The following is a 27846-nucleotide window of genomic DNA, read 5'->3' on the forward strand; positions in this document are numbered from 1 at the left end:
CTATAACTCACACTTGTGCTTAATTCCCAGTTCCAGCAGCAGATGTCTCCCTTGAGCTGCTCTTTAGGCTGAGGGAACATTCTGAACTTCTTTTTCAAATTCTGAATCTTCTAAGAAGTTGAAACTGGAAAAGACTTTAGAGATGATTTTGTCTAAAACTTGCATTATAGATGAAGAAAATTAAATGTAATTGACTTGTTCAAGTAGCCAGAGTTAAAACCAAGTTTCCTAAATTTGAATTTAGTGCTATTTCCCTAGAGTGAGGATTTTTAAAGGTGGTAGAGACTTAGAAATTAACTATAACCCTCATTTTTTTTTTTTTTAAATAAGGAAATTATATCCCAGAATGGTAAACATTTCCCATTGTTATAGAGCTACTGACAGAATTGAGATTTAAAGCAGGTCTCCAGGGGTGTGGGAGTGGGGGAAACAACAACAAAAAAACAGGTCTCCTGTTAACTAGATGAGTGCTTTCTCCGCCGCACTTATTCACAGCACTGTCTTCCAGAGTGGCTCTGATAGAACATCTTTATTCTCAGATCTCCTTGTTAACTTTGTTATTTGGAAAATCTCCATCCTGTCTCCTAAAAATGTTAAATATTTTCTGATGTGACATCATTTACTTTCTTATTTTGCTTAATTTTATTTCTTTCCCTTTAAATATATCTTTTAAAGTGACTTTAGACATTTGGCCTTTTTGAACCATGTTTTAAGGCTTTATTTTTTCTTAAAATTTTCAGCTTCTTTTTAAGTGTACTTGTTTAACATGAATACTGAAAACTTGTCAGTCAGCACTTATTTGTACTTTAGAAAACTGAGATGAAAACTTTCTTGTAAATTATCTGTTATTCTCAGGATAATTCTGGGAGTTACAATATTTTCATTGTTTCTTTCTCCTGAATTATTTTAACTTGACACTGGAAAACAAAATGAAGAACAAAGTAAGATAAAAGAAGCTTTGGTCTTTACATACTTATTGAATTTAAGTTGCTGTATCAAGTTGATGATGTGTTATTACATGTTTCTCAAAGTTAGCCAAGCTTGGAAGTCCCTGGTCATCTTTGTTATGACTTAGGCTGTTACAATAGGAAACTAAATAATTCTCAATGTATACAATCCTGTGCTTTCAGATAGGGATGGATTTTGCAAGATAAGAAAGAGATTCTTGGTGCAAATATTTTTTAGACCATAGAAATTATTCCTTGAATATAAAAATGCTGCTTCTATTGTGAGGCGGGGCAAGATGGCGGAGTGGTGAGGAGCCGAATTTCGTCTCTCCCCTAGAGCAACTGGCAATTACCCAAGAACTATATGAAACAGTGTTTTCGGGGTCTCCAGTAACCAGTCACACATTGGACACAAGTTTGGAATTGGAGGAAAAGCTGAGATCGCAGCGAACATTGTAAGTTCCCCGGACCAGGGGTCTGGCGCCCCTCCCCACCCAGACCTCACAGACTGTCTTGCTGCCAGCTCCCTGAAAGGGGGGGAAAAAAAACAAAAAACAGCAATCTGCTGAGGGCAAGAAGGGAGGCTCAACCCAGCCTCAACTGCAGAATTAATTAATAAATTAATTAACTAACTTTGGGAGCTAGAGTGCTAAAGAAGGGCTGGGCTCCGAGAAGTGGGGGCACGTAAAAGCGGGCACCCATTCCCAGACTCCAAAAAAAGCCATATTTTTTTCCCCTACATTTTGTCCCTTCTGGCTTCTCACTGATCCCTTACCTTTTTGCATTTCAATATCCCCCAGCAGGGGTGGAACTGAAGTGGTTGGAGAGTAATTATCAGACAATAGCCCAAAGCATATCTTTAAATGCTCTATTCTGACACTGACAGAACTTCCAGGCTGGAGAAAGACTTTTAAAAGAGACTCTTTTTTTTTTTCCTTTTTTCTTTTTCTTGATTTCTTTTCTACTTTTTTTCTTTTTAAATCTAAAAGTGATATATGTGGTTATTTTCTATCGGAAAGTCCAGGTTGAGGGACTAGGCTGGGCTTGGGGGAGACAGAGTATCCACAGTGTCTTTGAATTCCGTATTCACTACTGAAGGCCTCCATCCCCGTCTTTAATTGGCAACTCAGGCTGACCAAGGAATCTACCTGGAGAGGCCCCAAAGAGGAGGGAGGAGAAGGGAATAGTGCCCCTGAGAGACAACTGGAATTCTGAGGATTGGGAGAGTGGAGGGAGGTCCAGCTCAACTGGCAGTCCTCCTTCTGGGAATTCAGACCCCAGGGGCTGGAATTCAGATTCCGGCTTCAGTCAGCCACGCCCCTGACAGGATCAGAGTCACCAGGAGAACTAAAGGCTCCATACCTCCTTACACTGGTGGGGGAGCTGCAGGCTGGCCAGCGCCACCTGCTGGACAGGAGAGGAAAAGCACCAATTCTAAAGGCCTCATAGGAGGGTCTCATTCTCAGGAAAACTCCATACCCTCCCAATGAGACCTGGGCCTCACTAGACTGGGAAAATCTGACTAGGGTCGACCATATCTGAGGAGACCCACTCACAAAAAGGTTACATAGAGGCAGAGCAAGAAACAGAAAAAACAAGAGGGGAAAAATTCTGATCAACTAAATAGAACCTAAGTTAGAGGTCTAGAATAAGTTGAACTGAATAACAGAGGCCAGAGAACAAAGCCAACCAACAAGAAAACCACTAGGTAAAAGACAGAAAACAAGCTCCAAAATAAACTAATCAAGAAAATCAGATGCCTAGACAACTTAAGATAACAAGCCATACCAGGAAACACGAAAACATGGACCAGCCAAAGGAACAAACTAATAGCTCAGCTGAGACACAGGAGTGGAGGCAACTAATGCTAAATAAATTTGATGAAATGAAGGAAGATATAGCAAAAAAGCTGAAGGATATAAAGATGACACTGGCTGACCATAAAGAAGAATTCATAAACTTAAAAAAACAAATGGCAGAACTCATGGGAATGAAGGCCACAATGGAGGAGATGAAAAACACAATGGAGGGAAACAGCAGTAGATTTGAACAGGCAGAAGAAAGGATCAGTGAACTGGAAGACAGGTCATTCGAATTCATACACACAAAAGAACAGATGGTGAAAAAAAATGGAAAAATATGAGCAGGGTCTTAGGGAGCTGAGTGACAACATGAAACGCACAAATATACGTGTTATGGGTATCCCAGAAGGAGAAGAGAGGGGAAAAGGGGCAGAAAGAGTAATAGAAGACATATTCACTGAAAATTTCCCAACTCTTATAAAAGACAGAAAATTAGAGATTCAAGAAGTACAACATACCCCAAATAGAATAGATCCCAATAGACCTACTCCAAGACACTTACTGGTCAGATTGTCCAATGTCAAAGACAAAGAGAGGATTCTGAAAGCAGCAAGAGAAAAGCAATCCATCACATAAAAGGGAAGGTCGATAAGACTATGTACAGATTTCTCTGCAGAAACCATGGAGGCAAGAAGACAGTGGCATGATATATTTAAGATACTGAAAGAGAAAAACTGCCAACCAAGAATTCTATATCCAGCAAAACTTTCCTTCAAAAATGAGGGAGAGATTAAAACATTTTCAGACAAAAATGCTGCTTCTTTGTAGATCCTTGGAATTCGAAGGAATTCTAGCAACCATCCAGTTAGCCCTAATGTGTGAATCATTTTTACAATATCACCATTTACAATTTTATATCTCTATTTTAATCTTAATTTTTATATCTTAATTTGTGTGCTGTTCTCTTTTTCTGCCTCAGTGTCTTTGTGTTTATTAGGTTCTGGGTGCTGTGACTTTTGTTTTGCCCTTTGTCGTTCTTTTTTCCCCTCTATGTTAATTAACAGTAATAGGGGACAAAATGAAAGCTTCTGTTCAAAATTGTTTAATAACTTAAAAATAATTTAGAAAGATACTAAGATCTGCAGCCATAAATAATCCCAATTTATCCAACTAAATGAAGGAAAACTCAGGGCATCTTCGTTGTGTGCCGCTTTTGTGTTGTATTCCACCAGAAGAACGCTAGCCACTTTAGAGTGTCACTCGTCCTCTCATTTGGTCCCTTGAAATGCTCCAAATGGCTCTAGTGAGGTAGAAAATTAATATTGGAGGACTACCATGCCTTTCTTCGGGCCCTTCAGATCTGGGCATTTAGAGATCTTTTAACTCATTTGTTTTAAAAAGCTGCTGTCCCTCTGATTAGCTTTCTTTACAAAGGAGTACCATGCTGGGTAAAACATACTTTTACATCAAGCAGAGAGGGCATGGTAAACTCTAAAAATCCTATTGAATTTGTAGGGAAAATATTTTAAAAGAGAAATAGAGGTATTCAAAGCCTGATGACATTCTTTTGTTCTTTCAGTGCTTTTTTGCTTTTTCTTTAAATCTAATTGAGAAAGTTCTAAGAGTTTTAATCTGTCCTCTTTTCTCAAGGTAAAACTTTTGAGTCGTTGGCATAGAGGTCTTTAACTGCAGAGATGACTCAAAAGCTGTGGGTTAAGTATGTAAATGTTTGAGCCTAAGAAATGAAAACTGTTTGTCACATCTAATGGAATAGTAAGGGAGGCACTGTAGTCAAAGATGAGAAACACTAGCTTTAGAATCAGACCTGAATTCAAATCAGTAATGCCCACTTCCCACTGGTGTAAACTTAGCAAGTGAATTCTCTCTCTGCATTTCATTTTGCTTATTTAGAAAACAAGGATAATATGACCTACCTTACAGGATAGATATAAGAGTTTAGTGGGATAATACATACGAAGGCTTTAGCAGAGTGCCTGGCACCTAGTAGAGATTATTTTTCTTCTGATGAATCTTTTAAGGTGTGTTTTTTTATATACAGTGGATCTCAGTGTACATGCGGGTAGTCTAAACCATGCATAAGATGACAATTAATTTGGTTAAAATTACGCTTGAAAATCCTTAGTAAGATGCTCCATTGGAGGCCAGTATCCTATGTATCTCACAGTTCAGCACATCCAGTTTTTCCTTCAGTGTTGAAAAAGATGGCTGCTTCTTCAGTTCAGTGTTTAAAAAGAGAATTTAGGGGTCGCGTTGTACAAAAAAATATGTATCTGTAAACACCAGAACAGAAGCACATTCAGTATTGCAAACTTGTGTTATAATTGAGTTAGAAATTTAGTTCAACTCTGAAAAAGTAAATTTCTATTTCCTGTCTTAAACCCTTTCATGTTTTCATTGCCTGGAATGGCAGTCCACATCATTAAAGTTTGATTTCCCTCTTTCTTTCCCCCAGCTCTGTATCTGAAATTACATAAGCTAAATGCATGTATGGTGTATGGAGAAAAGCAACCAATGTTTATATATTACTTTTGTGATCACCATTTTACTGAAGACTGGTAATGTTTTCAAATGTTCTGAAGTTAATTCTCTCAAGTTCTCATAAAACACAGATAACTTTTTCAAATACTGATGGTTTTTGTCTCCTTTCTGATATTTGTTAAATAGTAATATAATAGGCATTTGTCTTATTCCTGATTTTTTTTTAATTGAGATTGTTCACATGCCATACAATTATCCAAAGATCCAAACTGTACAATCAGTTGCCCACAGTACCATCATACGGCTGTGCATACATCATCACAATTAATTTTTTTTTCAGCTTTTAGAACATTTTCATTACTCCAGAAAAAGAAATAAAGACAAAAAAAAGGAAACTCAGATCCTCCCATACTCCTAACCATGCCCCCTCTATTACTGATTCATAGTTTTGGTATAGTACATTTATTACTGTTGACGAAAGAATGTTAAAATACTACTAACTGTAGTATATAGTTTGCAATATGTATATATTTTTTCCTATATGCCCCTCTATTAGTAACTTCTAGTTACAGTGTCATGCATTTGTTCTAGTTCCTGAGAGAGATTTCTAATAATTTGTACAGTTAATCACAGACATTGTCCACCACAAGATTCAGTGTTATATACATTCCCATCTTTTAACCTCCAACTTTCCTTCTGGTGACATATGTGACTATGAGCTTCCACTTTCCACCACATTCAGCACTGTTAGTTATTCTCACAATGTGCTACCATCACCTCTGTCCATTTCCAAATGTTTAAGTTCACCCTAGTTGAACATCCTATTCATAATAAGCAACCACTCCGCATTCCTCCCCATTCTTTAGCCTTGTTCTGTATCCTGGTAACTTGTATTTCATGTCTATGAGTTTGCATATTATAATTAGTTCATATCCGTGAGACCCTGCAGTATTTGTCTTTATGTGTCTGTCTCATTTCACTTAATATAGTGCTGTCAAGGTTTTTTCATCAACTCTTTTTTTTTTTTTTGAGCGGGTTTTCACACACCATACATTCCATCCTAAGTAAACAATCCATGGTTTGCTGTATAGTCATATATTTATGTATTCACCACCATCGCCTCTATCTATATAAGGACATCTCCATTTCTTCCACAAAGAAGAAAGAAGTCAAAGAAGGTAGAGAAACAAAAGAAAAAGAAAAACAGTAAGAGAGAAAAACAAAACAAAACATGACAGCTAGGAAACAACAAAAGGAAAGATAATATTAAACTAAAGTGGAATAAAGAGTCACACAACATCACCAATGCCAAGAGTCCCATACCCTTCTGCTATGCCCACCTCATACGCATTTAGCTTTGGTATATTGCCTTTGTTGTATTAAAGGAAGCATAATACGTTGTTTCTGTTAATTATAGTCTAGTTTGCATTGATTGTATTTTCCCCCCAATCCTACCCTGTTTTTAACATCTTGCAAGGTTGACATTCATTTGTTCTACCTCATGTAAAAACATATTTGTACCTTTTATCACAATCGTTGAGCACCCTAGGTTTTGCTGAGTTATACAGTCCCAGTCTTTATCTTTCCTCCTGGTGTCCCACATGCTCCTAACCTTCCTGTTTCAACCATACTCACAGCCATCTTTGTTCAGTGTATTTACATTGCTGTGCTATTATCTCCCAGAATTGTGTTCCAAACCTCTCACTCCTGTCTTTTCTTTTCTGTCTGCAGTGCTCCCTTTAGTGTTTCCTGTACAGCAGGTATCTTGTTCACAAACTCTGTGATTGTCTGTTTGTCAGAGAATATTTTAAGCTCTCCCTCATATTTGAAGGACAGTTTTGCGGGATATAGGATTCTTGGTTGGTGATTTTTCTCTTTCGGTATCTTAAATATATCACCTCAGTTCCTTCTTGCCTCCATGGTTTCTATTGAGAAATCCGCACATAGTCTTATCAAGCTTCCTTTGTATGTGATGGATCGCTTTTCTCTTGCTGCTTTCAGGATTCTCTCTTTATTGTTGACGTTTGATAATCTGATTATTAAGTGTCATGGCATAGGTCTATTCTGATCTATTCTGTTTGTGGTACACTGCGCTTCTTAGCTAAGTAATTTTAAGTCTTTCATAAGAGGTGGGAAATTTTCATTATTTCCTCTATTATTCTTCTGCCCTTTTTCCCTTCTCTTCTCCTTCTGGGACACCCTTGACGTATACATACCTGCATTTCATGCTGTCATTCAATTCCCAGAGACATTGCTCATATTTTTCCATTCTTTTCTCTATCTGTTCTTTTATGTGTAGACTTTCAGGTGTCTTGTTCTCCAGTTCCTGTGTGTTTTCTTCTGCCTCTCGAGATCTGCTATTATATGTCTCCATTATCTCTTGTGTTGTGCTTTCATTTCCATAGATTCTGCCAGTTGTTTCTTCGAAGTTTCAATTTCTACCTCTTGTACATCCAGTGTTTTCGCTATATACTTCATCTCTTTTGCCATATCTTCCCTAAACTTTTAGAATTGATTTAGCATTAGTTGTTTCAATTACTGTATCTCAGTTGAAATGTCAGTTTGTTCCTTTGACTGGGCCATAACTTCTTTTTTCTTAGTGTAGGTTGTAGTTTTCTGTTGTCTAGGCATCTGGTTTCCTTGGTTACCCCAATCAGGTTTTCCCAGACCAGAACGGGATCAGGTCTTGAAAGGAGGCAATAGTATCCAGTTTCCCTGAGGGTGTCTTAAAAGATTGATACACCCTGTGAGGCCTCAGATCATTGTGCTTTTCTGCCGAGCAGGTGGTACCTGTCAGCCTGTAGCTCCAGACTGGTGTAAGGAGGTGTGGTCCATGGCTGTTTTCCCCCAGGCTGTGGGGTCTGGTTCTGAATGGAAGGTGGGTAGTAGAGCTGGGCCCCACCTCTTTCCTCTTAGGAAAGATACACCCCCTGGGGAGATATCATTTGCATTTGAATAGTCTCTCTGACTCTGCTGTCTTCACCCTTGTCTGGGTCAGAGCACTGGGGATTGAAAATGCCTGAGGCTTTTTTCCACTGAGTGGAAAAAGGGACAGAAAGCCCCCCTTCAGGGCCAGTCCGTGGCCACCCTTAGTTTCACCCATCGGTCCTCTGGGCTCCCCCTCCCTCCCAGAGAGGTCCTCCAGCTCTCCAAGTTCAGTTGTCACCAAAAGCCTCTGTTTGCTTGTTGGAGATTTGTAGCTTGTATTGAACAGTCTACATTTGTTAATTAAAACCTCAGTTGGAGCTGGGCTGAGCTTTATTCGCTTGCCTGGAGAGTGCTGCTCTCTATCACAGCAAGGCTTTGCAGTTTGGCTGCCAGTGGGGGGAGGGGACTCTCAGCTTGGATCCGCAGTTTTTACTTACAGATTATATGCTGCGATCTCAGGCATTCCTCCCAGTTCAGGTTGGTGTATGATGAGTGGACAGTCACGTTTGTTCCCCTGCAGTTATTCCAGATTATTTACTAGTTGTTCCTGGTTGTTTATTAGTTGTTTCAGGGGGACTAACTAGCTTCCACTCCTCTCTATGCCGCCATCTTCTTCCCAGCCTCTTATTCCTGATTTCTCATTTTTGAAGGACAGTTTTGCAGGATATAGGTTCTTGGTTGGTGGTTTTTCTCTTTCAGTATCTTAAATATATCACACCGTTTCCTTCTTGCCTCCATGGTTTCTACTGAGAAATCTGCACCGAGTCTTATGAAGCTTCCTTTGTATATGATGGATCACTTTTTTCTTGCTGCTTTCAGGATTCTTTCTTTGTCTTTGACATTTGATAATCTGATTATTAAGTGTCTTTGCATAGGTCTATACAGATCTATTCTGTTTGGGGTATGCTGCGCTTCTTGGATCTTTAATTTTATGTCCTTCATAAGAGATGGGAAATGTTCATTCATTATTTCCTCTATTATTGCTTCTGCCCCTTTTCCTTTCTCTTCTCCTTCTGTAACACCCATGACATGTACATTCATGTGTTTCATGTTGTCATTCAATTCCCTGACATGTTGCTCATATTTTTCCATTCTTTTCTCTATCTGTTCTTCTGTGTGTAGGCTTTCAGGTTTCTTGTTCTCCAGTTCTAGAATATTTTCTTCTGCCTCTTGAGATCTGCTGTTGTATGTCTCCATTGTGTTTTTAATCTCTTATGTTGTGCCTTTCATTTCCATAGATTCTGCTAGTTGTTTTTTCAAACCTTTGATTTCTACCTTATGTTCGCCCAGTGTTTTCTTTATAGCCTTCATCTCTTTTGTTATTGTCTTCCCTGAAGTTGCTGATTTGGTTTTTGTTGATTTAGCGTATTTCTTTGAAAATCTTTAATAGATTGTTTCATTAAAGTGAAACAGTATTTCATCTGTATCTTGATTGAGGTGTTAACTTTGTTCCTTTGGGCCATATCTTCATTTTTCCTAGTATAGATTATAGCTTTCTGTTGTCTAGGCATCTGGTTTCCTTGATTGCCGCAGTCAGATTTTCCCAGACCAGAGCAGGTTCAGGTCTCAGAATGGGGTTACATTCAGGGTGTATCTTAGAGAAATGACAGACTTTCCTGTGAGGTCTCCGGTCGCTGTGCTTTTCCTAACCTGCCTAGAAAGTGGCGCTTGTCAACCTGTCGCTCCCAACTGGTGTAAGGAGATGTGGCTCCTTCAGTTTCTGTTTTGGCTGTTTTCCCCCATGCTCTGGGGTCTGGTTCTGAAGGGAAGGCTGGGCTTCACCTCCTAACTGTTAGGGAAGATATACCCCCTATGGAGTTATCATCTGCATTTAAATTGTCATCTCTGACTCTGTTATCTCCACCCATCTGTGTCAGAGCGCTGCGAACTGAAAATGGCTTCGGCTGTCTCCTCTGAGCCCCTCAGGTAGAGAGAGAGAAAAAGGGACTGAAAGCCCTTTTTCAGAGCCAGCACACGGCCCCCCAGTTTCACTTGTTGGCCAGAGCTAACACCTGATTTTCTGGGCTCCCCCTCCCCAGACAGAGGTGTCCTCCGGTTCTTTAAGGTCAGTCGTCGCTAAAAGCCTCTGTCTGCTTATTGGGGGTTTGTAGCTTGTATTCAGCAGTCCACATTTGTTAATTAAAACCCCAGTTGAAGCTCAGTTAAGCTATATTAGCTTGCTGGGAGAGTACTGCTTTCTACCACAGTGAGGTTTTGCAGCTAAGCCTGCTGTGGGGGGAAGGGGCTTCCGTCACAGTTCTGCAGTTTTTACTTACAGATTTTATGCTACCATCTCAGGCATTCCTCCCAATCCATGTTGGTGGACAGTCACAGTTGTGAACAGTCACAGTTGTCCCCCAGCAGTTATTCGAAATTATTTGCTAGTTGTTCCTTGTTCATTAGTTGTACCAGGGGACTAACTAAATTCCACTCCTCTCTATGCCACCATCTTGCCCTCTCTGGCCTGTTTTTTGTTGTTGTTGTTTATTCAACCAGTCTTGCATTCCGTAGATATACCCTACTTAGTTATGCTACACTGTCCTGTTAATGTGCTATTGAATTCCATTTGCTAATATTTTATTTGTGTTTTTTGCATCAGTCTTCATAAATGAGATTGGTTCTGGTGTTCTGGTTTTGTGCTGTCTTTTGTCAGGTTTTGTATCAGTGTTAGACTAGCTTCACTAAAATAATTAGGAAGTTTACCTTCTTTCCCTATGCTTGGGAACAGTTTTAATTATTATTCCTTAGAAGTTTGAACATCTGTGTATCAAACATCTGAACTGTTGTTTTGATTTTCTTCTCAATTTTTTCCATTGTCATTGGTCTACTTGAGATTTTAAAAAAATATTTTCTTACAAAATAAATCATCTAGAATTTCAAAATATTTCCTTTGATATTTGCAGAGCACTCTCTTTGGACTCTTCATTTATTGTGTCTTCAGTTATTTCTTTCTTTCTTTCTTTTTTTAATTTTCCTCTTCTAATTTCATGAATTTGTTCTTTCCCCCTTTTTTCCTTAAGCTAACCAGGATTTTCTCTCTTTTATTTTGTTTTTGTTGTGTTTTTCTCCCTCAGGGGCCAACAATATACACTTGTGCACATATAACAAATATAAGGTTAATGCAAACCAGGAAAAGTTGTAGGCTTTCCAGTAGTGAATTTTTAAATATACTAAATGACTAATCTACATTTAACATATATCAGTTGGTTGTTCTTACTATGTTTAGATTTTTATGATTTAGGGAGTTTCTTTTTCTTATCAAATGAAGACCAATTTTCTTTAACTCTTCTTGGTGTTTGCAGTAGTTTAGGAGAAAAGTCAGTCTCCCTTGCCACAGGGTTGTGTTATTTTACTTGTAGAAGATGGGCTGCACTAACTTCAAGAAACGATCAACCCTATAAGGAAATACAGAACTGTGCTTTGCAACAATTACTTTGAACAAGTGAGGATAACATTGGAACCTTAGGCATATGTAATATATATAAAAGGAAAGTCTTATTAGTTGAGTTTTGGGAAAAAACTCTTTGACAATAGCTGACCTAGTAAGACTTAAAATCTCTGAAGGCCTGGAAGTTGGTTCTGTTTATTATTATTTCTTTAATTGTCAAATAGTCCCTGCCAAAGGCATGGGCCAAAAGGCATTGGTATCCACAAACTTTATGGTCTCAAAATATTCTAATTACTGAGATAAGAATGAGTTTGCCACTGAACTTTCATCCTTTCCTGGCTACTATTAAAGGAAAGAATATACAACCCAATTCTTTTAATTTACTCTTCTTGTATTTTCCTGTTTGAGAAATTCTTCTAAAGAGCTACCATCTATTTCTTTTCTTCAAAAGTGAGTCTAATAAACAGTCCTTTTGTTACCATAGAGGTATTTTTACTACTGAGATTTACTTTAAAATTAGAGATTTCCCTAAAGTATTCTGAAAAATAGAAATATCAGTTACATATAAATTGAGAAAAATTTGGGGCTGTAGTGTACATTTACACTACTAATTAATATTGGGGTTGTATTTCATTTTCTAGAATGTTCTGGCAGTACTAGAAGGATCTCATTAATTATAGAAAGATCTTTCAGCTATTCAGTAATTAAAGCTAGATATTTGAAAAAAAAATTTTAATTTAACGTCTTCACATTGAGCCCATGTTGAAGTGATGAGTTGTTTTTTGTTTTGGTTTTTTAAATGGAATTTTATTGAGATATGTTCATACACCATACAGCCCATCCAAATTATACAATCGGCTCACACTGTCATCACATAGTTGTGCATTCATCACTATAGTCAATTTTAGAACATTTTCATTACTCAAAAAAAGAAAAAAAAAAAAAAACCCAGAAACATCCCATACTAGATATTTGATTTTATCATTTTAAGTTTGGTTGTATATTTAGTTTAATGGTAAACTTTGTATGTTTGTTTGTGTGCTTTTTTGAGGCAGTACAGAGTATTTGGGAAGATGTCTAGGTTGACTCGGGGTAGAGCTTGACAATGTAGTTGCTAATTCTAGCATTTAGATTTCCTGAAACAATTATATATGCCTTCAAATGCGTGAAATGCCAAGTTTGGAATATTGTTTGAGTGGTATCGAAAACTTATATTGTTGGCAGAAAGAATGTAAATCTTATCATATGCCATTGTTACAAAGGATCCTGCCATTGGGAGAATATATGCCAGGTTCACTAATGCTGAGCTTCTTCAAAGGCAGTGCATTTCTTGAGGTAGTTTTTCCTAAATTGAGGTGCCTGGACAGGGACAGAATAGATTGAGAAAAGTGTGTTTCAGCCTGAAAATCGAAAGTTGAGGTATGGGCTGTCCTCACTACAAAACCCATCAGGCCTAAATTTGTTTGCATGTGTAGGATTAGCATAAAAATAAAGTAACAAAAGCAAATAGGTAAAATTGGCTAACATTGCTTGCCTTTCATGTAATCTTTGTATCCTCGTAAAAACCCTAAGAAATGTAGATGAGGAAACTGAGTCTCTAAGAAGTTCAGTATCTATCCTGAATTCAAACAGCTAGCTAGTTAAACGGCACAGGTTAGTTTCATTCCCTAATCAGGGTGACTTTAAAGCTCATTTTCTCTCCAGTACCCTTCGCTTCACCGATATTACCTGCTTAACACAAAGAAATGTTAGCTAAAATGCCAGTATACATGTAATGCAAAATAAAATAATGAAAGGGTGAATAAAAAATTTCTGTGCCAGAATTTAAAAAGCTTTAGGCAAGCATCTTCAAATAGGTATGGTCCTGGACATGCCAGGACCATGGCAGCCTCAGACATTAAACAGGTAGCTTGATTTCAGTTTATGAAATCACTAAAGTTGAAGTGCCGGTAATGAGGTTCCATACTTTCAGCTTGTGACTGTTCATTAATATCTTTATGGAATATAATGAGGTTCAGGTACCTACCCAGGAGCAATTTCATTCTCTCTCTCCTCTCTCCAAAGATGATTGATATCAGGCATTTAACAAAAAACTCTAGTTCTAACATCCTGTTATTTTGTCTGATACTCAACTACCATCTTCCCCATGTCTACCATAGACAACTTCCCTGTCAAAGAAACATCATAACTACATTTAACCAGGCCAGACTGTAAATGGCAGTCTTAACTCACTTTCAGATGTGATCGTTGTTGTATGCATTTTAATTTTAGTTCTCTGTTCATATCCCTGTTCTGCATCATGCCATTCCTTAAGCTTTTAAGGCCTTGAAGATAAGACTAATGCTTATTTATTTTATTTCATTCTTAGCACAGCTTATCCTGAAATTTATTTATTTATTTTATTTTATTTGGATATTTTGACATTTAAGCAGAGTATTAAATCATTTTCATTTGCAGCCGTACAAAATAGTTTTTTTCACGGAGTAATTTTGTCCAATTAAGGAAAATTGAATAATTTTAATACATAACTCTTAGTTTAAAGAGATGGTTTGATATGTGGCATAAGTTCTTCTTTATATAATTCTTGATACATTTACATGCAGTTCATCTTCTTACTTATCATTACATTATTTACTTAAAAACTGCCAGTTCTATACGTAACTGACCTGCTGTTCAGTTTTTTCACCTTCATTTTCAGTGAGAAAAAGTGTGTCTAGTAGAATAACTGATGAAGACTGAATAGCTGAACTTCGGAGCCTCATTGGGCTCTGGTACATGACAGGATTAATCCCATTTTTCCTTCCATGTTTCATGAAAAACTTAGAGTTCTCGGCCATTGGATTCTGGAAGTAGATGGTGCTGGAGCATTTTCTAAGGGTTTTTATTGACTTCGTGGCCTGATAATTACAGGTGATGTATCGGCCAAATGCATCCCGAAATGTCTTGTTGAAGAGGGTGTAGACCAAAGGATTCACCCCTGAGGAAACATAGCCTATCCACACAAATATCTCCAGGAGCTTTTTGAGAGTAATCTCATTGCAGGAATCACACAAAACTAAAGTTATATTTGTAATAAAAAAGGGACACCACATAAGCAAAAAGAGGGAAAACACAATCCCTAGAACCTTTGAGGCTCTCTGTTCATTAGAAACAGTCTGTACTGACTTTTTTCCAACTTTGGACATCCTTCGAATAAGCATTTCATCACTTGAGTTGGGTAGAGTTTTGTCTTTGCGAGAACCGTCCAGCATTGCCACCTTTTCAGGTGATGAGCAAGGTGTTTCATCCCTTTGGAAAACTGTGGACACAGTCAGCCATGTTAGACGTTGAGGTGGCTTGTTTTTGACCAAGTAAGCTTTCTTCTGTAAGGTGTGGATAGTGAGAAAGTAGGTGACAATCATGATTGCAAGAGGCATAAAGAAAGCAGCCAGTGAGCCAAAAAGCATGAAGTTGCCGAAACGGTCCTTTGTCAGCACACAAGTAATGTTTGGGTTACCCACGTCAGTGTCTATACCTTTAATAGGGATTGGAATGGCAATGCCTAAGGAAGAAGGAACAAATGAAAGTGAGTTAATTTTATGATATATGATTGTTGGACTAGGTCCTTTGGAGTATAGCCTAGTGACTTTATACTGGTTAATGCCTTGGAATTCCTGGTGCCTCCAGGGCAGAATCTGTCAAAGTATTTGTCAGTGGAAGCACCAAAGTAAACAAGTCTGTTTTTTAAACAAAAAGAGATTAGTTAGTGATTTCAGGTTTATAGATAAAGCTTTCCTAAAGCCATAGAATGTCCGTGGTATAGTGGGGAATGTCTTCATTTATTCTCCATGTCTCCTCATCTATTTTTATTCTTGTTCTATCCCAGGTTAAGGAAAAGGAATGCGAAAGTGAAGCTGCTTTTATCTTAATATCCAATGTAGTTGATTTAGAGAGTCTTCAGGGTACATTTATGCAATATCTTAATTCTGAATAGATATCCGTCTTATTATCTTTGAGGTTACACAGTTTCATTTAACATTCAGTTTTGATATTCGTGACTGTCCCTTAATCTAATCCTTTTGACTTCTTAGGGGGAAACCAAGGGGCATATTGTTTTTTAAATAAATGCTAGAGAGCATGTGAATTTAGAGAGTTATTTTCAAGATTTAGAAATCCTCTAATAAATTTTGTATTTACCAGCGTTGTGCCTCCCCCCATCTGTTTTTTTTTTTTTTTCTTAACACTTTGGTGGAATTAATCACATTCACTTTATTGTGCTATCTTTACCACCATCCATTACCAAAACTTTTCCATCACCCCCAACCCATAAGCATTAACTCCCCATACCCCACCCCCACCCCTCAAAGCCTGTAATCTACTTTGTCTCTCTGATTTTCCATACTCAAATTATTTCATATAAGTGAGTTTATACAGTATTTGTCCTTGTGTGTCTGGCATATTTCACTCAACATGATGTCTTCAAGGTTCATCCATGTTGTACCATGCATCAGAACTTTATTCCTTTTTATGACTGAATAATATTCCATTGTATGTATATATCATTTTGTTTATCCATTCATCCATTGATGTACACTTGGGTTGTTTCTACCTTTTGGCTATTCTGAATAAGGCTGCTGTGAACATTGATGTACAAATATCTGTTTGAGTCCCTGCTATCAGTTCTTGGGGTATATACTTAGAGGTGGGATTGCTGGGTCCTGTGGTAGTGCTATGTTTAACTTTCTGAGGAACCGCCAAACTTCCACAACTCTGATATTTCCCTTTCTAGTCTTGATACTTCTTCACTACTGTTGAACTTCTCTTCACACTTATCTTGACTTCTATAGTCCATACTTCTTTCTCTGTTTTAAAATTCTTATTAACCCCTCTTTAAGGTTCACACTGCCTTCTCTACCAGCTTTGTGGTCAGTCACTTTTAAGTTTTCATTGCTACTTTATATATCCTTATCCTCATATCCTCCCTTCATACTTAATGTTGCCAGGTGTTAACTAGGGTGAACTGAAGTCCAAGAGGTATCTTCAAAGTTCATCCATGTTATAGTTTGTACATCATCTGCTTTTTACTAAATTGTACTGATTGGTTCTACTAGACTCTATGATAGAAATGGAAAGAGCTTTGAATTGAGAATGAGAAGATCTTGGTCTTGGTGCTAAAAAGCTATGAGTCCTTGAGCCAACTATTTAAAAACTATTTAAATCCTCTAGGCTTCTTTTCTCTCATTTATAAAAGGAAGAAACAGATTCCTAAGATTCCTTCCAAATCTATAAAGTCTTTTTAAATTCTTTTGTCTTCCTGCATACAGTTACCACTTTGTATTAGTATAATTTGTTTATATATTATTTGTTTGCAAATAATATATAAATTTAATTATATAAAATATAAAAATAAGTTACAGAAAATTTGTTTGCACTCCTTGAGTGCAAAGATTTTTTTCCTTATTCAACTTTGTTTTCTTAGTACCCTAGCCTATCATAGCATTCAATAAAATTTCATCATTTATAAATTCATGTCATCCAGTTTTAATTGAGACACCACTTTTACCAGCAAGCTGTTTACTTTGTTGGTTTAATCATATTTCCATCCCAAATGTTTTAATTCTCTTTAAGGATCCATTTCTCCTCTTCTTCCCCAGCCTCTTCCCTACTCCCTCACCCCATCCCACCCCACCACACATGTCAACCTCACACCTCCTTCCTGTCCCTCTCCCTCTTTGCAGTGAGCTTAGAAAGAAGATGGGGTTATTTGCTATGAACCTCCTCTCCACTTTAAAATTTAGTCCTCTTTCCCCAACCTTTTTTTTTTTTTTAAACCATCTTCTGTTCCATCAGTCAGCCTCTATCCCCCAAACTGGCCTTTTCTCACTGCTTTCAGATCCCTCCATTCTAAGTAGTTATTCCTTTGACCCTACTTTCTCCCCAAGCCAGAGCAGTAACATTTCTTGCTTTCACCTCCAAGCTTCTTGTTTGGCCCTGTTATTATTCCGGAATAGAAAGATCAATTTGCTTTCTTGCTTTCTTGACAAGTTCGTTCTTCTGATAGAGAACAGTCACATCCTTTTCTTGTCCCTGTCCTTCCTTTTTGCATTCTAGGTCTTTCTTGGTTTTGTTTTTTCTCTTGGAATTTTTTTTTACTAGGAACCATTGAATCTGTTAGTTAGACTATTAACCATCATATTAATTGTTGTGACTGTTTTTTGATATTAACTTGTAGGAACTTTTAAGTTTTTTATGCCATACTTCATGCTGAGATACTCTATTATAGCAGCTACCTTTGATGGGTACAGGGACATAATACAATTAGAGAAATGTCATTTCTTTCTACAAAGCATTTCTGAATATGTTTAACATGTTTTCTCTGTGTCTCTCTTAAAACGTCTACCTAAACATGTTTAAAACACTTAAGCAGAAACTGAAGTTAACTGCTCTTAGTCTGTACACTTCTTGAAAGTAGTCTTCCAAGATGGATTTGTGATCTTTGGTGCCTGCCTAAAAAATATTTTTTCATTTTCCTCCTTTCCTATTTATCTTCTTAGGTGTGACTTAAGATGTTAAGATGTATTTTCTCTTTTTTGTTACTTCAGTGTAATTGTGGATGCTGTATTCTAGGTAGACCTTAATGGTCTTCTGTTGAATGTGAAAACCGTTTTCAGAATTTGCATTCCTTCATCTCAATATCAAAGTAGGAAGAGATCTCAGTAAAGACTGAAGATGGTTCTCTTTGAGGTCATGAACTTTTCTGCTTTTTCACACATTTTACTGACTTGTTTACAAGCTAAATACTAAATGTAATGACATTAGAAGTATGTGTTGGCATATCTGTGGCCTGAGTTTCATGGCCTACCACACCTGGTGTTCTCCCAACTAAACTGAACCAAGGGCTATGTATATGTCCCCATCCCTGACATTCCCCACATACCTATTGAAATCAGCCACACCACTGTAATCTTGATGAATGCTGTAGCTCGTGAGTTATACTGATTGGCCTGGATTGGTTTTTTGATAGCTATGTAACGATCCACTGAAATGGCACAAAGATGCATGATGGATGCAGTAGAAAAGAGAACATCGAGAAATAACCAGGCAGGACAAAGAACGAGTGGGAGGGGCCACAGAGCCTCTGAAAGAAAGAATAACACAACAAAATCATTTCCTCCTGCAAAATGCAACCTTCAATCTGTAGTTTCTTTTTAATGTGATATATATATATTTTTTTAACCTTTTAAGTTATTTATATCAAATCTAATGATTTACCTCTACAAGATAATATTTAACTTTGAATAATGGAGAAAATATAGTAAATGTATTTCCGTAGATGGTACCATTTTTAATACATTTTCTGTTTTTCTTTCTAAATCAGCAGCAGTTTAGCATAATTTTTAACATTATTTTAACCTTTGCTTTTTGACATTTCCTTTTGTGATCTTTTAAAACTTAATACAATGTTGCAGCTACAACTTAACTTTGGTATTCAAATAAAACTTATTTTTAAATTGCTATGCATAAAAAGTAAACATTTTACCACGTAAGGGACAACACGATATGCCAAAGCATATTAGAATGGGAGTCTCAAGGTGGTCAGGTTTTTGGCTCACTTCTAGCAGTAACTAACAGCATGATCTTTGTTTATTGCAAACCCTCATTAAAGAAATAAACAAGTGGAATGATATGGGGTTTTTTGGAGTTTCATTTTGTTTTTGACAGAAATTGTTCTTGAGTCAAGTTTGCAAAAGGAATGGCTTTAGATTTTGCTGGAAAAAAAAGTGGATTGTTATCCTTCCTCCTTCAGTCATTCATTTCAAACACTGGAGTTATAATTAGCAATACAGACTTTGGTTTTATATATATATATAAAATCAGGATTAGACATGGTATTTAACAAACTCTTATAAAGCACTTAAACTGCTTACTTCATACTGTCCTAAGCATTTTAGAAATAATTACTTTTTTTTAAATCTCAGGTTTGGAAGTGATACTGGACATTATACATGTAGCCTCCTAAACAATTTACTTTCACAGGTGTTCATGCACATGTGGGTTTACATGCATCATGTGTTATACATACACCCACTACACACATGTAGTTTCAAAACAAAATTTATTTCAGGGTTCCCCTCGATTATTGAGATTAGAATCCATTTTAAAAACACATGTAGATTTTAGAAATTTGTTATAAAAGTGGATTAGTTCTATATTGAACAGATGTCATGCTTATTAGTTTATCTAAATCTCCTTTATCATTTGATTGATGTATGTCCACTGACAGACAAAATATAAACTGCTTTTCTTCTGGCTTTATCAAGTGTACCTGACGTTGACAAGTATAAAGTGATTGGGGTAAATGAAGGAAGACCAAGATAACCATCTTAGGATTGCAGAGTACCAAAAGAGCCTTCATTTGTGAACTATTTAAATTTAAGGAGCCTGGAGGTAGAGAGGGGTTAGCTTACTACCAGCATTCCAGAGCAAAAAACAACAACAAAAAAAAAACCATAACTTGGGGAAAATTTTAAGTTTTGAGAGAGTCTTTAATATGTTATTTTCTAGGGTCAGGTAGGATTTCAGTGAAAAAGATTTGAACTCTTCACAAGAGGCAGCGAGGCTGACAGCTCCACCTTTTGTTACTTTAATTTCCAGTGTTAATAGGTGGCATTCTTAATAGGAATATTAAAATATTTCTTCTTAGGGACAAAAATAAATCAGTATGATTTTTTATTGGAAAAGGATAAGTGATCACTTGGTACTTGGTTCCATGTTCAGTATTTTAGAAAGGAATAAAAACATCAGGATAGAAGAAGTTATTTGTACATATAAGTAAATTACTGTAATCTAACTTTTCCCACTTCATTTGTTGAATTGCGTGTGGGAGTAAGGGATTGAGATGGTAAATTATAAATTTATTGAATTGGAAGGAACCTTAGTTACCACAGATATTGCAGATGAGTAAATTTAGGTTCAATTAAGTTTCTGAATGGGGAGCATTCATTTATCAAAACAAATATTAATTATAAGTGTTCTTTAGAACTTGCTACTCTTTGGAGTGTGGTCTTCAGATCAGCAAGGATTCGCACATCCCCTGGGTGCTTGTTAGAAATGCCCGATTCTAGACTTACTGAAGAGACTTTGCATTTTAACATGATCCCCAGGTGATTTGCTCATTAATATTTGAGGAGCACTGCTTTAGAAGACTTTTTGGGAAAGGCTGTGACTGAGTTTTTAAAGAGGTACTTAGGTTTGCTGGTGAAGGATAGTTATCTCTAAATGAGGCCTCTCAAACAAAGAAAGTATGGCAGAGAGCCCTGGGTTAGAGAGCATCTAATCAATTGGATTTTCTCCTCAGACATAGCATTCAGATATTCTGCCCATTAGTGGAAAAAGATCCTGGACAGTCAGAGACTGTAATGCATTCTTTGACCTGAGCTTAAAAGCAAACTACAGTCTAAGTAGAGTTAAGAGACTGACATATGATTGAGAGAGTTTTGCAATGGAAACTCCTTGAAGTGGGGTTCTAAACTGACCTGAAGTTTTAGATTAGGACTGTAAGAAGGGAAATTGAAAAATACTAAGTCTAGGGCCACAAAAAAGAGATATTGGTCATAGTTAAAGTAATAAAGGCAGGTAATTAATGTCTTGCATCTTAGGTTTCCTTTCTTTAAATGCATGTTCTCTCTAATATCTTTTAAAATGGTTTGTTAATAATTTAAACTTACCTTCTAGTTAGCTATTCTAAAAGCATTATATTTTTAAAAATTAAGGTCTGGAAAACTCTAGTCATAAATCTAGTAGACTTAAACAGGATATCACATAGAACTCTTGCATTAAAGGTACATCTCTTTTGGGTTAGACTGTCTGACCCCACTTACTCCTCCTAATTCTGAGCTAGATGGAAAGCACTTCCATGCTGATTTTATTAAGCCTGTGAAGCGTTGTTAGCCTCACATTGCAACAGAATGAATTTATTTTCTAAATTCCAGTGTTCAGGCATAAAATGGGAATTAAAACAATACAAATCACTAAATTCTTTTTTTTCACTTAGTGGATTTCTTATTGTTAACAGAAATATTGAGATGAGACACAATTTTCCTTACGAAAGAAACCATGAGGTTAGGATTACGAGAGAGAAATCTTTCTGATTTGCTTTTATGATTCCAGCATTCACGAAGTACTGTTTTTATGACAGTTTTCATGAAACTTAGATGAGGTTTGTCTAATTGCCAAAATAAATGCAGATAATCTAAGAATTTATGCAACTTAAAAATAGTTACAGACATTCTCAATTTATAAAATCATCTTACCTAGTTCAGATACTTTCATTCTAAACTTGCCTTTCAAGTATTAATTTGATAGGCTCAAGTTCAGAGTAGTTGCTTACTATTTAGAAAAATGGAATAAAAGTTAATATGGTGAGATGTGTTGACTTCCAAAACTTTATTAGTATTAGGAGTTTTAATGATTTATAATTACATTTATTTACTCTAATATTACATCTAGCTTATTTCCCTAAAGACTCGAGACATTATTTAATTTGAAATAACATAAAGTAGCAGAGTTATAAATAAAAAGAAAGAAATAAAAGTGTATCTGAGAGGCAGTCTAGGGCAAATCAGTTATCAGGTTTCTGGGCTCTAAGTTGGACTTTCATAAAAGCTAAGACAGAAGAGGAGTAAACGTTTAGATTATATAAAAAGAAAGCATACGAAATTTCTCTGAAAAAATAAATCCTTTTTTCTACTTCCTTCCCTCACCCCTTCTCCAAATTAAACTCAAGAGGAATTTAGTATCAATAAGGTTTGAATAATGGCATTTCTGTGTGTGCTCAAAGAATATAGACTGAATGTTTTAAGAGCAAAACAAATCTTAGATGGGTCTTGGGTTACAGATAGTACATTATTTAGTTATCTAAATAATACTAGTAGCACACATATTTTGTTGTTTAAAATGAAAACTGTATGCTTTAAATACCACCATACATAAGGGGTGATAGAATTGTCGTTAAGTTACTAAGTTTCTGTTTGTCTTCTAGGCAGGGTTCAACAACTTCATAAGAATGGGCCTGTGTCTAATATCTTTCTCAGGAAAGAGGTTTGATGGTCATCTCAAGGATTCATACAAGTATTGGTTGAGACCCAAGTTTTCTATACCATTTAAGATGAAGTAGAACTTTAACCAGAAAAATACTAGATTCTGCCTTGTCTCTAGAGAACAATATATGGCTCTTCCGTTAGATGGAGTTTTTTAAGATATAAATATTGGCTGTGTGTGCCAAATATGACAGTTTTGGCTACTATAATTTCTCCTTTGCCTTTGGGAAAGCAGAATAATAGAGGTTAAAAGTATGAATTCTGGAGTCAGTCTTCCTGTGTTCAAATCATGACTTTGCCATTTATTTAGTGACCTTGGACAAATTGTTTATCCCCTCTGTTCCTATGTCCCCTGTGTAGCATAGGGAGAATAATAATACCTACTTCATGGTGTTGCTTTGAGGATGAAATACAGTATACATGTGAAGTGTTTAGAATAGTGTCCAGCATAGAGAAATTAGCCAACTGGCCCAACCATTCAAACACTCCTACTTGAAAATAATAAGCCTTGTCACCAGTATAAAATACTGTGTCTCTCTGCCTGCCCTAACAAGAGTACAGGCTTCCAGTTGAACTTAACTTAAACCTGTACTTGAAAAAGAAAAAAGACATGAGATGACAATATATTTTACTGTTTACATTTGAATTAAATTTATCTTGAAAATATGCCTTTAACTAAAGTCGAATTAATTTTACTGTGCTGTTTATTATATACATGCCACAGAAATATTAAAAACCTGTATGTGTTTCAATTTCCTCCTTGGGCCATGCCTGTTGTTTTGTTTTTGTTTTGCATTCTGTTTAGTTGGTGAAAACCCCTAAAGTTTTTAACCAGAAAATCAGTTTCTTGGTGAGATAGACTCATTTTATCTTAAACCTGCTTGCCCTTTAGGCAAAGTTTTGGTTTGGAAAGTCAAGTTTTATTGTTTGTTTAGAAAATAATTGACATTGATTTATAAATCTGGGGCAAAATATTTCCCTTTTGAGGAGTTAAAAGACTAGACTTTTAAAGCCTATGGCTTCATTGAGGTAAAAAGTTAATGAAATCTGGGAGCAAGATAAACCTAAATAGCTTTTATATACAAAAAGGATGTGGTTTTCAAATAAAAATTTTCAATTCCTGAAATTTCTCTGCTTCTATCTTTATCTTCCAGAAAAGACATAGTTCAGTGCTTAAATTATTATAATGAAGCTTCTGGTTTGTTTTTTGTCATTGCTGTTCTTTTTTCCCTCTGCATTTGAGCATGTACGATATCCTGGAATTAGATGTCTAATAGGATTGTGTTTAAATATTTCAGGTAATTTAATAGTTACTAAATTTTTCCTTGGTTTTCTAAATTTGCACTTTGCAAAAAAGAAGTTCCTTTAATTGCTTTGCTCCTTCATTTCAGTATTGGGAAGACAGCAGTATTTCACTGCATAAATGGATAACTAATTTATTTCTTTTATTGCTATTCATCTGTTTAAGCTAGATTCACATTTAAAACTAAATCACATATATTAAGTATATAATCCCTTTGCATACTATAATAACGGCTGCCACTTATTGAAACCTGTGGTATGCTGGGTCCTACTTAACAATCTCACAAGGTATCTGCAGTGTTAGATTTAGTGTACCCATTTTACAGACAATGCGATAGAACTCTGAGATGTTCAGTGACTCACTTAAGCCAACACTGTAGAGCCAGGATTCAAACCCTAGGGTGTCTTGCTTCAAACCCCCATCTTTCAGCTGATATACATTCTTTCTTTCAACTGTACCATTAGGACTATTTCAATCAATAGATCATGAGATGTGGATTATAATTTAAATTGTAAATAAGCCAGTAATGACCAAGTGGATGAAAACTTTCTTACATTTTCCCTTTACCTTTCTAATCATTTATGTTACGAGGGAGAGGGAAGGGGAGGAGGGAGTTAGTTTTATGGATGTTCTTAACTCTGAAACCCCAACGTTGGCCTAAGATGTTCTGCTTTTCTTTGCGTCGTACTGAAGTATTACTACCCTAGTCTTTTTCAAGCCTTGTGGCATAAGCTGCTGATTTGTGATCATGGATTTCAGGAATTATAGGCAAGACAGTAAAACTAGAGCTGAGAAGTAAAGATCAAGTCCAGTGCTCAAAGTTAGAAAGAAGAGGCAGAAAAGTTGTAGCACAACTCATTTGAAAGACCATGCTATGCTAGGGTCATCATAATCTTTATAAAGTAGATATTTAGACAATATATGATTAAATATTATACCAATCAGTGGTTGAATAAAATAGCCCTCAGTATAAGGCACAAGGGCCAGCTTTTTATTCACTGATCTCTCTTTATATTAAACTTAATTTTATTAGTAGAATACTAGCTATTATAAGGATTCTGTGTTCCTTTCATTGAATTCCTCTTAAGTAACTAAAATTGCTCATAGCGGTGGTTAATCCTTTATGATTACAAGCTTTTGTTTGTACAGACCTTAGAAGTTCTGAAGATAATTCCTTATAATAAGAGAAAAAATACACAAAATCTGCTCCTGCTTTTTAAAAGTTCAGAAAGAGTTCATATTTGTCCATATGTGAAAAGTTATCAAAAAAAAATCTTAGTATTTGAAGTCTGGTCACCCATTTATTATCCATGTAGGACCCAATTTATGAATGTAGCCTCTGAAGCTTTTTAGAGAGCAGGATGCATTGGCACATATGCTTTTTTATAGAAGTAGAATAATGTTTTAAATTATGAATTAATAAAGCAGTGTTTGAAATCGTGATTAAGTTCCAATGTTAGTTTATTTAAAAAAATGATCTGACCTCACATTACAGCTTATTTACTCATAGTAGAAATGTTTGGGGCTATTGAAGATTTACTTTGTAATTAAAAATTAACAAACACTTAAAAGAATAAAATGCTGTCGAAAAATAGATACAACTATTTAGGAAATAAATGCTAAGACGTTACACATATTTTTTAATTAAAATATTGTTGGAGTTTCTACTAACTTCTGTTGCTGAAAATATCTTGGGCACCAAAATTTAAGTACAGATTTAAAGCTATTATTAATAATTAACCCAGCACATACATGTCACAGATGTGTCCTGGATACTACTGTATCAGGGTAAAAAGAAAGTATTAATAGTGGGGAAGGTTAAAGTATAGGTCTAATCTTCACTATAATTTTTAGTGAATATTATTCTCTTGGATTATTTTTTTAATGATTTTATTGGATGCCTGAGGAAGGTGTAATTGTTTCCAAGAAATTATTTTTTGTTCTCTAAAGCTGATTATCAACCATAGAAAATGATGAAAAATGAGAGACTGTTTACTTACGGAATTTTTAAACAGTCCAAGACCATCTTTTATTTCAAAGAAAATAGAGATTAAATCAATGTCCATTTCTCTAATAGTATGTCATAGTTCTGTGGTTTGATGGCAGGGAACAAAGTGAAATACTTACCAAACATTATTGTCAAGAGGGCAATCGGCATCACAAACAATCCAACCAGCAAATCAGCTACTGCCAGGGACATTAGAAAATAATTGGTGGCACACTGCAGCTTTTTCTCCAGTGAAACAGCCAGAATAACAAGGATGTTTCCACCAATTGTGGGTATTATCACCATGAGTATCAGAAGAGCTGCCCAGCGTGGTTTATTTCCCTCTTCCTCACCAGTCTGTTTCATTTCCTCTGGTATTGATTCTGTCTGTAATCCAGACCGATTAGAAGAAATGAAGTGATCAAATGTGCTCTGGAAAAAGGGCTCAGGAATTGTGCGTTGTTCAGACCTTCTATAAGAGAGAGCCATTTGCTGCTTTTCTGTGCTTTGCTCCAATTCCGAACAATGGTCAGCATGGTTATGAGTTTGGCTGGTCATCTGCTTTTTTAAGGCATCGTACACATGCCAGATACCAAAGCAAAAGTTGACTTCTTCCTTTAAAAAAGAAACAAATTCAAGTCCTCAAAATGCGAGTGTACATGCATCCATTCAGGTCTGTAGGTAGAGGCTCAGACTTCAGAAGGCTTAGTGAAAAAAAACCTATAGCTGTGAAAAATAGGCTGTTTATTACTTTCTTGTTTTTTTGCTGTAGCAGTAGTCACGTACGAACTTGAATGTCAGAGAGTTCCCCCAGATGTGAAATATGTGGATTGCATTATATTATTTCTTTATTTTCAGAACGTGCTAAAGACAGTAGCTTTCCCCTTCTAAACAGGTCTAGTGTGCATTTGTAACAATGTAGCCAGTTTCCACAAAAATATCATATTCCTGATATGCCTCAATTAATTAAACAGGAGATACTTTTTTTCAGTGATTATAATAAAAAAACTAGGTGCTTCTTCCAATGTTTTTTTACTTGATGTTGTAGAATATACAGAAGAATAGAAAAGTCAAAGCACAAAATACTTCCTTTTTTATGGCAATCTGAATGGAACTTTTAATACATACTGACCACCCACCTAGAAATCTCCATGCCTACCTAAAGTTTAAAAAATGATATACTAGCTTAAAATCCTTATTTGCACATGTGTTCGTCTGATCAAGTTTATGTTACTACTGATACGGATATAAATACCATTTATTAAAAGTATTTTAGAATTTCCCCAGTTTGAGAGAAGGAAAATATTAGATTACTAGGATCCAGATTATTGTTTTTAGTGATTTCATCTTTCAAAGCATGTTTCGGCACCAAATACTTGCTAAATTTATGCACATTTGATCCAGTTCTTTTCTTCTTTTAAGTAGTAATTTTTCTCAGTCTTCCAGGTTCCCCTGGGAAGGAGGGGAAGCTAAGAGGAAGATTAAACCATTTATTCATAAAATTTACAAATCCCGTATTTACAATTTCCCCTTTGGTATTAATAAATTTTTCGTTTTGGTTTTTAAGCTACTAAATAGAAATGAAAGATTATGGTAACAGAGTCTTTGGGGGAAAAAAATACGATGAAAACTTGCAGACTAATCATATTTGCGTGCTAAATACTTACCTTTTACTGCTTGTCACTTCCCTGAGCATGGCATCTTATCCGTTCTGTAGACCTGCATGCTGCTGTGACTGGATCCTCCTCTTATTGACTTACTCTGAACCTTCGGCACTGGTGTTCGAAAGCAGTGAAACAAATGTGTTGTCTAGCTGTAAGCATGCCAAGGAGGTTATTTTCGCTTTGGTACATTCATTTTTAGAGAGTAGCAGCATTCATTATACTGCAGAAAACCACCAGTTAAGTGTGTTGA

At 36.2% G+C, this 27846-nt stretch overlaps 2 protein-coding genes across 2 annotated transcripts in view; one reads left to right on the forward strand and one right to left on the reverse strand.

The window, feature by feature from the left end:
• Positions 1–27846, forward strand: part of PSMD1 (proteasome 26S subunit, non-ATPase 1) — a 112589-nt gene that overhangs the window by 37183 nt on the left and 47560 nt on the right. The gene's annotated exons all lie outside the window — the stretch shown is intronic.
• Positions 14178–27627, reverse strand: HTR2B (5-hydroxytryptamine receptor 2B). Its single transcript, XM_037849101.1, has 4 exons — positions 27600–27627; positions 26073–26547; positions 18481–18681; positions 14178–15105 (listed from the first exon to the last, which is right to left on the reverse strand). Exons 2-4 carry the CDS (start codon positions 26488–26490, stop codon positions 14216–14218), a joined length of 1509 nt encoding a protein of 502 aa, XP_037705029.1. The 5' UTR covers positions 26491–26547; positions 27600–27627; the 3' UTR covers positions 14178–14215.

This window comes from Choloepus didactylus, chromosome 9, assembly GCF_015220235.1.
Source record: "Choloepus didactylus isolate mChoDid1 chromosome 9, mChoDid1.pri, whole genome shotgun sequence".
NCBI lineage: Eukaryota > Metazoa > Chordata > Mammalia > Pilosa > Megalonychidae > Choloepus > Choloepus didactylus.

Bases quoted from the DNA above. Each gene is read 5' to 3' on its own strand.
- HTR2B (XM_037849101.1), bottom strand. From the start codon at position 26,490: ATGACCAGCCAAACTCATAACCATGCTGACCATTGTTCGGAATTGGAG. The intron at 18,682-26,072 runs GTAAGTATTTCA...TCTTTCTTTCAG, and splicing joins CCTCTTGACAATAATGTTTG to AGGCTCTGTGGCCCCTCCCA. The intron at 15,106-18,480 runs GTATGTGGGGAA...CTTCTTCCTTAG, and splicing joins GGTGTGGCTGATTTCAATAG to GCATTGCCATTCCAATCCCT.